This window comes from Salvelinus namaycush, chromosome 17 (assembly GCF_016432855.1).
Source record: "Salvelinus namaycush isolate Seneca chromosome 17, SaNama_1.0, whole genome shotgun sequence".
In the NCBI taxonomy this organism is placed as follows: Eukaryota; Metazoa; Chordata; class Actinopteri; order Salmoniformes; family Salmonidae; genus Salvelinus; species Salvelinus namaycush.
Genome location: NC_052323.1, coordinates 23943014 through 23956173, shown reverse-complemented (window position 1 = coordinate 23956173; position 13160 = coordinate 23943014). Strand labels below are relative to the sequence as shown.

The 13160-nt window shown below is 40.1% G+C and overlaps 1 protein-coding gene across 1 annotated transcript; it reads right to left on the bottom strand.

Annotated features, from left to right (window-relative positions):
* Nucleotides 1-2644: 2644 nt before the first annotated feature.
* LOC120062117 (NK1 transcription factor-related protein 1-like) lies at nt 2645-6766 on the bottom strand. The gene is made up of 2 exons (XM_039011928.1): nt 6325-6766; nt 2645-3366 (listed from the first exon to the last, which is right to left on the bottom strand). The coding sequence occupies exons 1-2, from the start codon at nt 6764-6766 to the stop codon at nt 2645-2647; spliced, it is 1164 nt and encodes a 387-aa protein (XP_038867856.1).
* Nucleotides 6767-13160: the final 6394 nt, after the last annotated feature.

Below are 13160 nucleotides of genomic sequence, written 5' to 3'. Positions count from 1 at the left end.
AAAATAAGAATCCCCTTCTAGCTCCCTACATCACTGGAAAGTTGCCCAGGGATTCAACATGCGGTTGGAATGTCATATTTTTAATGACCGAGCAAGTGTCTGCTTGAGTCATGCATTTAAAAACAAGAATTTCCTGGTAAAAAAATCATAATAATAACCTACAAATTCATAGATATTGTTTTACTCTTTTAGATGTTTTGTTTAGCTTATGTCTACGTTCACTAATATATCTATGCTAATTGTCATATTATTAAATAAAATAACTGATATCAATATCCTCTCGTTAATATTATTTAAGATGATAATTACACTATTGCCTAGGAAACAATTCAAACGAAAGTAAGATTATTTTTTCTGCACAAATGTCGCGCAGTGCGCTGTCCACTGCAATGGGAAATACAAATGAATTTAATGATTTGACTGCAAAACGTGTCGAATATAATATTTACATAATTAACCTTTTAAAAATTACATTTTGTCCAACATAATGCTCCAAGACTCGGACTTGATGAAAACAGCTGCCAGATAACAAGAAATACCCTTCGTTTGGCTATCCTACTTTCTGCAACGGTCGGGTATGTGCGTCACAATTTCAATGCACCCCATGCACTAAATAATTCCACAATCTGTACATTTGTTTGGACTTTCTACACAGGCTATATTAGGCTAAGTCGTTTCATGCTTTTGCGTTTGGCCATACCTGCATGTGAAATTCTAGAACGATTCCAGGATCGCGTTCCATCATGGCTGGCATGTGCCATTTCATCACCATTTTGGAGAGCTGGTTAGGGACAGAGGACAGACTATTCCTATTTGAAGCGAAGTAGTCATCAGGTCTAAAATAATATAAATAAATGCTGTATCCATGTCACTTTCGTCCTCACAAATTCGACAAAACTATACTTTAGAATAGACCTAACTTGCATCGATAGCGCAAAAGTTGCACCATTGCGGCTGGAATGTCATATTTTTTATGACGGAGCGAGTGTCTGCTTGAGTCATGCATTTCAAAACAAGGGCTTGTAAGTAAGCATTTCACCGTAAGGTCTACTACACCTGTTGTATTCAGCATTTCACCGTAAGGTCTACTAAACCTGTTGTATTCAGCATTTCACAGTAAGGTCTACTACACCTGTTGTATTCGGCGGATGTGACAAATACAATTTGATTGACTGGATAGTTTTTGCACTTTTAAAGTAGCCCTAGGCCTATTCAAATGCACCTCCTTATCCCAGACGGCAAAAACATTTGAAAAAGTTGCTGAAATACAATGTATTTTGTTAGGCATCTAATTATTAATTCGTTCAAATATTCCATAGCCTAAATTGTGTTTTACGCACAAGCACATTAGGTTATTGGGAATGTGGCATGATGTTCTTAATGTTTTAAAGTCAAAACCCTTAGAAAGCGTATGTCCGAGAAGACAGTCTAGCCTATAATGTTGTGAAACAAGTTTGTGTTTAAATTACCAGTGATTGTTTTTCCTCATCAATTATCGAGTCAGGGAGCCGTTGTCAAATTTCTTATAAATAATTCCCCAAATCAATAAATCGAAGTAGAGACATGCTGAATAAAATTGTATACCTAAACACCATAGGCTTATGCAACGGGTACAATAGCCAATAACCGACAATTTATAGGTAATTTAATTCAATTAATATAAGTTATGCTATAGATATTAGCTATGGCTGATCCATCAATAAGCCTATGGGCTATGTATTTTTCAAAAACTCATATTTTTTCCGCGCAAGAGTGTTATAGAAAAAGTTATAGCTTTCATTTCGACGAAAATGCAACTTAGGTCCTAATAACATCGGTTGCCCCAAAAACTTATAAGTGGAGTTAACCATTTCATTAAAAAAGGGTGAAAAGACACTGTGTTCAGTTCCAAAATGTCCTTAAATTTGGTGGAAAGGGGAGAGAAAAAAAATCGACTAAAAGAAGATTTAATCTATTTAATATTCGTATTAAAGTAGCTTATTCGTTTGTAAATTATAGCCTATTGTTTTATTTTACTTTGTCTTATACTATAAAAGACGAGTCCAGATGAAATGAGCATTCATTAGAGCCAAATATTCTCAGGTAGATTAACTATAGGCCTATATAATAAATGAATAGGGAAACTTATATGAAAATAATCATATTAAACTTTCACAGTTTAGTTACACAGTAATTACAATATGTCAAGCCATTCCAGATGTAAATGAACGATATTTATATACATCATGTAGGCCTATTTTTTCAACTCTAATATGTATGAACTGCATTCGAAATTAAAAGCTAGACATATATTTGTCAACATCTGTATGTACATTTTGACCCCGAGTATTCACATACTATCAAAATGAAATCAAAAGTCAAATACAACAAAATCTTCTTTCCTTGGTAAAGGTTGATTTTCTTCGAGCACTTGTCCTTGACGAAACAACATGAAATGTTCAGAGTTCTTCCCATCTACAGCATCAAGTGCATTTAAGAAGTCTTTAGTTAAGGGCATGTCTTTAGTTCTCTAAAACCATACGTTTAATATGGTTATTAAATTCATATCTAATTGGAGTCAATTATTTTGATAATATCGGTGAATTTTAGACGCCTCCGAAAACATGATGTTTGGGCGCAAAACTCTATACGTATCTCCATATCTTTACAGGTGGGAAGTGTAAAACGCAGGCGCTCCGTAAGTCTGAGATCCTAACATGAAAGGTGACAGTACCGCATGACTTGGCAGAAAGGGTAATTGGGTGGTGCAGACTAGCCCGCCTGGTCCGTGACCTGGGTAGCCCGTGTGCATTGACAGATGGCTCATGGGAGGAGACGAGCTGAGTGGACTCAGGCTCCCTAGTCCATTGCTCTGGCCGTTCTGGCCCCCGCCCGTCGGGGCGCTGGTATCTGCGCCAGGGTTTTGTTTCTTCCACTTGGTCCGTCGGTTCTGGAACCAGATTTTGACTTGAGTTTCAGTCAAACTGAGTGACAGTGCCAAATTGAGCCTCTCACACACAGAGAGGTATCGGGTGGACTTGAATTTGTTCTCCAGTGCAACAAGTTGTTCGTAAGTGAATGCTGTCCGGGCCCTTCGGGGCTTACCCGACTTTGAATCGGAGCCAGAGCGCTTTCTCTTCGGCTTTCCTTGATTACTTTGTCCATTCGACCCTGACTGTTGAGTTTGCTGTCCACCAGGACTTCTTGGGCTCTTGCTCGCCTGGTCGTCGTCATCATGGTGTCCCAGTTCCCCCTCCGCGTTTCCAGTTAGGGCGCTGCTGCTCTCCTCACTACACACGTCATCCTGCATCTCGCTGTCAGAGTGGGAGCCTCTTTTGAAATCATTCTCGCATTCGTCGGATCTGTAGGCACACATGAACCCCTCCTCTAGGAAGAAAAAAAGACACATGCCATTGAGTCATTTCAAAATAAGAATCACATTAAGTCCAAGTCAATTAGACTGACAATATTCAATAACTTGACAGAGACTATATTGACTAGCCTAATTAACATAGGATTTGCTCAAGAAAATATGAAGTGATGAAAAATAACGCCAGCTAATGGATAACCTTTATCCTTTCACCTTCCTAAAAAGTGATTGATGGAGGTGTAATGTTGTTTTTATGTCCATGTTGTGTATTTATGTAGCCGAGCCTAATACCGTGTCAATCGCGTAAGTATTTATTACATTTGACCTAAATAATACGCTGCGTAAAAATGGAAAAGGACACAAACAACGTAATTCATGTTAACAATTGTATGTTAGGCTAACAATGAAATAGTGAAAACTGCGTTTGATATGGTCTACTTTCAGACACCTTTATGAAAATTACTTGAGGAAGCTTAATTATTTTGGAAAATATGTCATATAATTTAGTAGGTCATATATTCTAACATTAAATAGATATTCAAAATCCATTTATGTTATTGTGGAGTGGGTAACAGGTGCGCTATCTCGCATTATTAGCTGGGTGCTCTGCCATATGTAAGCTATACAAATATAGAGAGTCGCACACTCATATATATATATATATAAACTCCCAGTAATTTATTGGGTAAAAACATGTGACAATGACTTCCAATGAAATCCCAAGTTCAAGAACATTGGTAAAAGGCGGAATTACACTTTTTTTGTTGGGACACAATACGTCACCTCAGGCTAATGCGTTTCGGCAGTTATGCCTTGATCAGAGCATCAAGAGACGTGCCAAAGCCATTGTTTTTATGCAAGTGCCTAGGGGATAATTAGCCTATAATTGCCCACGCCTGTGTGAGGGTGGTTTGCATAGTGGTATTCAAAATATTAGTCAACAAACAATTGTTACAATATATAGGCCTTTACAAATACAAATATCCAAATGCACAGATCAGCAGAATTAATTCGACAATTAGCTTTTAAGTATCATGATGACATGTAGGAACAATTTGAGATATTTTGGCGTTACTTCCTACAGCACAATAAAGCCTGCAAAAATAGATGCTTTGTGGTCTAAAAAATAGACGTCTGGATAGAACGATTGTGATTGAATGTAGGAAAATATAGCCTACATACCAATGACAGCGCAGCCATATAGTCTACAAGTATGGCCTGAATGATAAATGATCGTTTAGACCTCGAAGATGCATGGTATTTAATCTATCAAGCCATTTACATTAGGCCTAAACTGTTCAATAAGGATATTGTTTGTCAAACCTTTAAGGTTTGTTTGGTTTGTTTTTAAGAGATGCAAGTTAAATAAACAAAGCCAATTATTTTCAGGAGTACCCCACAACATTCAAATGCAGGCCACTTTTACGCACAAGCCCCATTTTATGACAAAACAGTGCAATACGAACATAAAATAAAACGAATATTTGCATCAGCCTACTTTTGAATTATTTAATCAATACTCATACATATTCATTTTCCCATCAAGGTCTGGCTAAAGCCAGTTTGTGTGATCGTCTACTGTTGGCTTTTACGTTTAAGCTATAGCCCATGTCCCTGTTGGAAAGGGTTTTAATGTTTATATTGGCAGCATAAACAATATCTCACTAATCCACATCATGTCTTCATGTTCAATAATTTTTATATAATATTAAGAACAATGTTTTTTTGTCAGTTGGTTTGCTAAGTATGTCTGCTTTTTTAACCAGGTAGTACATAACAAATCACCCGGACAACATGATAACCGCATTGTCCTCTCCTCTGACTAGGTTAGGTTCTATTTAAATGCATAGCCATTAATGTGGTTACGGAGATCAATGTAGGCCTATCTAATTAATGAAATAATTGTTCCCTTTTTTTAGTTGAAAAATGACAGTGGGGGTGATGTGTTTATCTTATAGCAGCAGAGACAATCTTAATCGTGTGTCTTCTTTCTGGGATCAATATCTAGCCTAATAAGTATAATAGGTTTTAATCGTGTAATTATCCGAATTTTGACCCTATAATTTAGTTGTTGAAGGAGTCAGGCAAGCTGCCTGAAAGAGATATACTCAATTCGATAATAGGATATCGACCTAGCCGCGTTCTGCATGCCACTCTGGGGCGATTTTCGCCATTATCCTGCTGCATCTTTAACCTCGCAAAGCACCTTAAATTAAACGTAATCGAAGGATTTTAATTGTTTTTTCTTTAGTTATTACAAACCTTTTTTCTCTGGGGTAGCCTAAGGGACTAGGTGCATGCATGGAATATTACATATCCATTACATATCCTGTAACCTTTACCTCAGATATGATCATATTTATTTCTGAGTTAAAACTTATGAGCGAAAAAAGCGTTCCAGAATATAGAATACAAAGTTAGATGTGAAAAATACAAACTGAGGAACTCCTGGATCTGAAACAACTTGCAGGTCCCTCTAGCTTCAAATACATAGGCTAACCCAGCGTTTCCCAAACTCTGTCCTCGGGACCCCAAGGGGTGCTCGTTTTGTTGTTTTGCCCTAACATTACACAGCTGATTCGATTATCAAGGCTTGATGATTAGATGATTATGTATATCAGCTGTGTAGTGCTAGAGCAAAAAAACTCAACTTTACTCCTTGGGGTCCCGAGGACAGAGTTCGGGAAACCCTGGGCTAGCCTATAAGGCAAACACTCATCAAGTTCTCTGTCTCGTTATGATCGACACAAATAGGCTTGACGTGGTTTTACAATAATGTCACATATGTCAGTAGGCCAATTGAGCAACTTTCTAAGACATCTGTGTAGCCAACAAGAGCCAAATGTAGGCTACCTAAGATGTCTATTTCAAATCGGATTTTTCAGAGATATGCACAGGCCTACAGCATAACAACAACACTGTTTGAAAATACAATACAAATATACAAAAAACTAAAGATACAAAAATAAACTTACTTAGTCCTGTAGATTTTTGACATGTGTCATAGTCGTCTGCATAAGACTTCTGCTCTACATCATGATTCGAGTCATCACCTCCACGGTTCTCTGTCCCGAAGGCGAATTCGCTGCCTGTCCGGTTAGGATTTGGCTTTTTGCTCGTAAATTTATTTGGGTCCAAAATGTCCAAAACCGAAAATGAAGTGGTCCGGTGAAGCATTGGCATTGCTACCGGAGCCGGCTCTTGACGTGGAGAGTTGTTTCGACTGTCCGCTTGCAGTATGTCTCTACCCCCGGGGCAGGAAAACACCGACAGTGCGTTGGCAGAGAGCCGCTTCTCGCCGTGATTGTCCATGCTTTCCGGAGCGGCCACGACGATCACAGCTGTTTGGGCAGTCACACCGGACGCCAGCGGAGCAGCAACTGAGACGTCTCCCACCTGAACCTTTTCCCTGTTCATGACTTCCCTATCAGAGCTTTAGCACCAAGACAATCAACTTAAGCTTCTCTTACAACCGAAGAAGACATACTAGCGCATGCAATTTGAGAAAAGTAGGCTATAATGTCTGGTGCAATATTCCTGCACAGCTTGCGTTGCCAGACAGACCCCCTCTACAGCTGCACTACTCTGGTCTTTGTTACTCACGGCTGACAGCCAGGAGGTGATGGTTGACTGTTGGATGTTGGTCTCCCTTGCTCAACTACTTTTTGGGGTTTGAACCATCCCCTCAGGACCCTCCAACGTTTATGTCATGCACGCACACCTCGCTCTCGCGCCACCTCCCACCCTCGGTCAGTCGTAGCCAAAACTTAGACACAAGCTACGCCTTATTTATGCATTCATATTCAACTGTGGGTTGTAATTGGCTACAAATGAATCCCATGGCTCTAATAGCCTATTATCTCCGTCTGCGCGCGTGAGGGGTAACAGTGGCGCACTGAGAGTGAGGGATGATATGGTTCCTGATATACTCAATTTCATCTGAACTCCTGAACTGCATGGAAAGGCTCTAAATATGCTTCTTTTTATTTCCTCCCTCGCTTATATGGGCCACTTTGAGGTTGTGAGAATTATTGTTTTAATAAATATTTCCAAGATAATAATGCCATGATCTAACTTTTCCTCAGTATTGAGTGATCCAATGCAAGTTAAGGTTTACAATGTAAAATCGGTAAAAATCAACGTCTAGGGAAGGCTATTATTATTATTATTATTATTATTATTATTATTAGGCTTATTGTTATTATGGGATTATTGTTAGATGAAAAAGTTCAGATGAGAAAGATTCGTTATCTTTAATGCAAATTAAAGGGCACTTTCCAAAACTCAATTATGCATTGAATAAACTCAGTAATAGCCCTTTCAGTGAAATATTGATTTCTAATCTGAGATGTCATTATTATGCCAGAACAATAATGGGCCTAGACCAAAGAATTGGATTTTGATTTAAAACACTACGTGTTTATTCTAATCTTGAACTTAATATTCCATTTACTTTCATTTTATGCACTCCTTAAACAGTAGCCTATATTATGACAGACTTTATCGTAAAGAGAAAAAAGAAAAAGAAGTGTGCCAAGCCTAACAAAATTGGATTTCCTTCGTCTGGGGGCTGATGACACATACAAGGTCAGTTTCTTTGCAATTACCGCGGGCAATGATCCTTTGGAAAGTAGAAATTAAAAGTTGGGGAAAATAATGGGTAAAACAATCAGCTGTAATTTTGGTAGGGATGAACATGATTATCCTATCAAAAGGGCAAGCCCAGGGGAGTTGGCTGGGACCCAGCCCTGCCCTCCACTCCGCTGCTATAGGAGACTGTCTGCTGCTGCAGACTCCAGTGCAGGGTATTGCGGCCAAGCTGTAATTGAACAGCTGTTAGATATTCTTTCATCTGATCTATGCTGTGTCCTAACAGTGGTTTGAATAGTCTTTCTTTGACGTTTCTTTATGTTTTCGAAGTTTATATGGCAAAATATGCTCACAATTGAGCACTTTATTGGATAAATATAGGACAAGTTATATCTTAGTTATTGTATTTTTTTAAAGTCTGGTGATAGGCCTGTTTAACCTAAACACGTAGTATACAAAAAAAAACGTTTCTCCCTGATATCTCTTTGAACAGATTTTCTAATAATGAGGTTGATGATAACAGAATAACAAACGATAGCTTAATAATGATTAAGCAGAATCATCATCATCATATAGGCCTATTTGACAGCGCTTATTCACTGTTTCATCTAAACTGCTGCCCGCAATGCTGTCACCTTGAGTTAACCCAGATTATCTTCATCAGTGGCACGCCAGCCACCACTGATATCTAACAATTTATAAAACATTTGTTTTTACTTTAATATTTTGTCGTTTATTTTATCCTTAACAGAAAACCTAGGCTATTTTCATAGTCCCACGTAGGCCTGTGACACGCATTAATATTTCCCTGCGGTCCAACCTCTTGAACCTACACAATTAATTATATTGCAGCATCCGCGGGTCCTGTTGTCCCGTCAAACAGATTGAGGGGAGGTAGTGCCATAATTACAATTTCCACGTTGCCTCAGTGTCCATTCTCCAAATTTAGACGTATAACGCTCGATAATTTGCATGTAAATAGTGTCTTTCAAGAGCTCCCTTTTGCAACACCCCGCGAGCTTGTATAGCCTACTCGGTTCAGCCACTGAACTTTCGAAGATGGAAGGGCCATGACGTCGCGTGAATTACAGACAGTTACCTGTCAATTATCCGCGCGTTAATCACCCAAATTCAATCTCACGAAAACAGACTCTCTCTTCAACAGCAAAATTAGTAATCTGTCAACATGAAAAACCAGTCTGGCCCTTCCACAGACACCCCCAACCGCTGCAATGTTACAATAACAGCTGAATTAATAATAGGGTCACGCAACACACCAGGCTCTGGCTGGGCTCTTCCATCTATGGAAGTCCCTGGCAAAATGTTCAGGTCCAGGTCAGGATCAGATTTTTGTGTAAGGAACATCAATTTACATTTGATTATAACATTAGGGGAGACTGGTGCTGGTTGTAACATGGGATAGTTGTAACACTCTCAATATCTCCAATCAGGAACAAGCTAGAATTATGTGACTCACTCTGCACATGCTCAGTTTAGTCCTCAACATTCATGAAGAAGCAAGACCCTGTGATAGACTGCACAATTTATTGACAACAGTCTGATTTTGAGGTAAGAAAGTTTTTTTTTAACCAAATTTGTTTTTGTGATGGCATCACCTGCCTTGTAGTTATATTCACCAAACTTATATCAGGTTTATAACCAGTGTGTGTAAATATATTTGATGCAAGTTAGCAATGCTAAAGTTCAACATGTAGCTAAAATTGAAGCTAGCTAATGGTTGCAAGGGTCAGACTGCCATAACTGTGACTCTGAGTGAACATGTCTGTGACTCTGAGTGAACATGTCCAACATTTACACACACACACACACACACACACACACACACACACACACACACACACACACACACACACACACACACACACACACACACACACACACACACACACACACACACACACACACACACTTAGCTCAGATGTTGTTGTTTAGTTGAGAAGGGCCATTTAATGGAGCATAAAAATAATACACATTTTATGATTTGTATTATGATTTAATTATTTTTGCCACACAAAATATGAAACAGTGCAATGTTGTTCTCATGTTCTCATTAAAGGTTTTCAATATTTCGTTGTATGTCATGATTTATGCTTGAAAACAAAAAAAATACATTTTACCCCAAGCCCTGTTACCACTGACCATGGAGGTAGGGAACATTGGAACATTTCACTCCTTGTATTTGAGAGAAAGTCACACTTTATCTGTTTGATTTAGAGAGATAACACCTATCCCAATATGTAACAGACATGATGGAAGTTGTTCGTATCACATATTGAATGTAGCAGCTCAAATGCTATTTGACTTGCCCACTGTGACAATAAGCAGCATTCAATAAGTTAGAGACTCCACATAATGACAGAATACACATAATCCATATGCTAAGACTGGTATATGAGCAGTATTTTGGTAAGATGGCTGAACCCGTTTGTCTTACCATCTGAATGAATAAAAATACAAAATCTGACACTGAAAGAGCAATGGTCAACATCCAATCAACATCCAATACCAAACATGAGGGGGGAAATCCTGAGAGGAGCCCAGGCTACCAGTGAGGGAGTCGGCATGGAAGAGAGAGAGCCTGGCACGTCTCTCTGTGGGAGTTGGCATGTAAGAGAGAGAGACTGGCATGGCTCCATGTCGGAGTTGGCATGGAAGAGAGAGAGCCTGGCACGTCTCTCTGTGGGAGTTGGCATGCAAGAGAGAGAAACTGGCATGGCTCCATGTTGGAGTTGGCATGGAAGAGAGAGACTGGCATGGCTCCCTGTGGGAGTTGGCATGGAACAGAAAAAGACTGGCATGGCTCCCTGTGGGAGTTGGCATGATATATAGAGAGACTGGCATGTAAGACAGAGAGACTGGCATAAAAGAGAGAGAGACTGGCATGAACGAGAGAGAGACTGGCATGATAGAGAGAAAGACTGGTATGGAAGAGCGCAAGACTGGCATTAAAGAGAGATAGACTGGCATGATACAGAGAGAGACTGGCATGGAAGAGAGAGACTGGCATAAAAGAGAGAGACTGGCATGATGGAGAGAGAGACTGGCATGATAGAGAGAGAGACTGGCATGGAAGAGAGCAAGACTGGTATAAAAAAGAGAGACTGACATGATGGAAGGAGACAGACTGGTATGATAGAGAGAGAGACTGGCATGGAAGAGAGCAAGACTGGCATAAAAAAGAGAGACTGACATGATGGAAGGAGAGAGACTGGCATGATGGAAGGAGAGAGACTGGCATGATAGAGAGAGTGACTGGCATGATAGAGAGAGACTGGCATGATAGAGAGAAAGACTGGCATGATAGAGAGAAATACTGGCATAAAAGAGAGAGAGACTGGCATGATGGAAGAGAGAGAGACTGGCATGATAGAGAGAGACTTGCATGGAAGAGAGAGTGACTGGCTTGGAAGAGAGAGAGGATGACATGGAAGAAAGAGAGGCTGGCATGGAGGATAGAGAGACTGGCATGATAGAGAGAGACTGGCATGATGGAGAGAGACTGGCATGATGGAGAGAGACTGGCATGATGGAGAGAGACTGGCATGATGGAGAGAGCGAGACTGGCGTAAAAGAGAGAGACTGGCATGATAGAGAGAAAGACTGGCATGACAGAAAGACTGGTATCGGAGAGACTGGAATTAAAGAGAGAGAGACTGGCATGATAGAGAGAGACTGGCATGATACAGAGAGAGACTGACATGATAGAGAGATAGACTGGCAAGGAAAAGAGCGAGACTGGCATAAAAGAGAGAGAGACTGGCATGATGGAGAGAGAGAGACTGGCATGATAGAGAGAGAGATTGTCATGGAAGAGAGCGAGACTGGCATAAAAGAGAGAGAGAGACTGGGATGATGGAGAGAGAGAGACAGGCATGATAGAGAGAGAGACTAGCATGGAAGAGAGACTGGTATAGAAGAGAGAGAGACTGGCATGGAAGAGAGAGAGGCTGGCATGGAAGAGGGAGAGACTGGCATTAAAGAGAGAGAGACTGGCATGATAGAGTGAGAGACTGGCATGGAAGAGAGAGAGACTGGCATGATAGAGTGAGAGACTGGCATGGAAGAGAGAGAGACTGGCATGATAGAGTGAGAGACTGGCATGATAGAGTGAGAGACTGGCATGATAGAGTGAGAGACTGGCATGGAAGAGAGAGAGACTGGCATGATAGAGTGAGAGACTGGCATGGAAGAGAGAGAGACTGGCATGATAGAGTGAGAGACTGGCATGATAGAGTGAGAGACTGGCATGATATAGTGAGAGACTGGCATGGAAGAGTGAGAGACTGGCATGATAGAGTGAGAGACTGGCATGGAAGAGAGAGAGACTGGCATGATAGAGTGAGAGACTGGCATGATAGAGTGAGAGACTGGCATGATAGAGTGAGAGACTGGCATGGAAGAGAGAGAGACTGGCATGATAGAGTGAGAGACTGGCATGATAGAGTGAGAGACTGGCATGATAGAGTGAGAGACTTGCATGGAAGAGAGATAGCGCTGCAACAAAGATTTAAATCACCATGGAGGGGGAAAGAATCTCACTCAGTAATGAGCTTAATTAAGGTTAATGAGCTCTGCTCTGCCTCTAGATTATTAAATTAATCTGATCATATGAATGAATCATAATTAGTACAATTATAAACTTAAACATTTTTTACAGATGAAACCATTTTTTGGTACATAGGACGCAGAATAATTATAGTGGGTATATATACAGTACCAGTCAAAAGTTTGGACACACCTACTCATTCAAAGGTTTTTCTTTATTTTATTAGGGCTGAAATCTGAGGTGCAGTTAACTCTAATGAACTTATCCTCTGCAGCAGAGGTAGCTCTGGGTCTTCCTTTCCTGTGGTGGTCCTCATGAGAGACAGTTTTATCATAGCGCTTGATGGTTTTTGAGGCTGCACTTGAAGAAACTTTCAAAGTTCAGTCCGGATTGACTGACTTTCAGGTCTTAAAGTAATGATGGACTGTCATTTCTCTTTGCTTATTTGAGCTGTTCTTGCCATAATATGGACTTGGTCTTTTACCAAATAGGGCTATGCCACCACTACCTTGTCACAACACAACTGATTGGCTCAAACGCATTAAGAAGGAAAGAAAGAAATTCCACTAATTAACTTTTAACAAGGCACACCTGTTAATTGAATTGCATTTCAGGTGACTACCTCATGAAGCTGGTTGAGAGAATGCCAAGAGT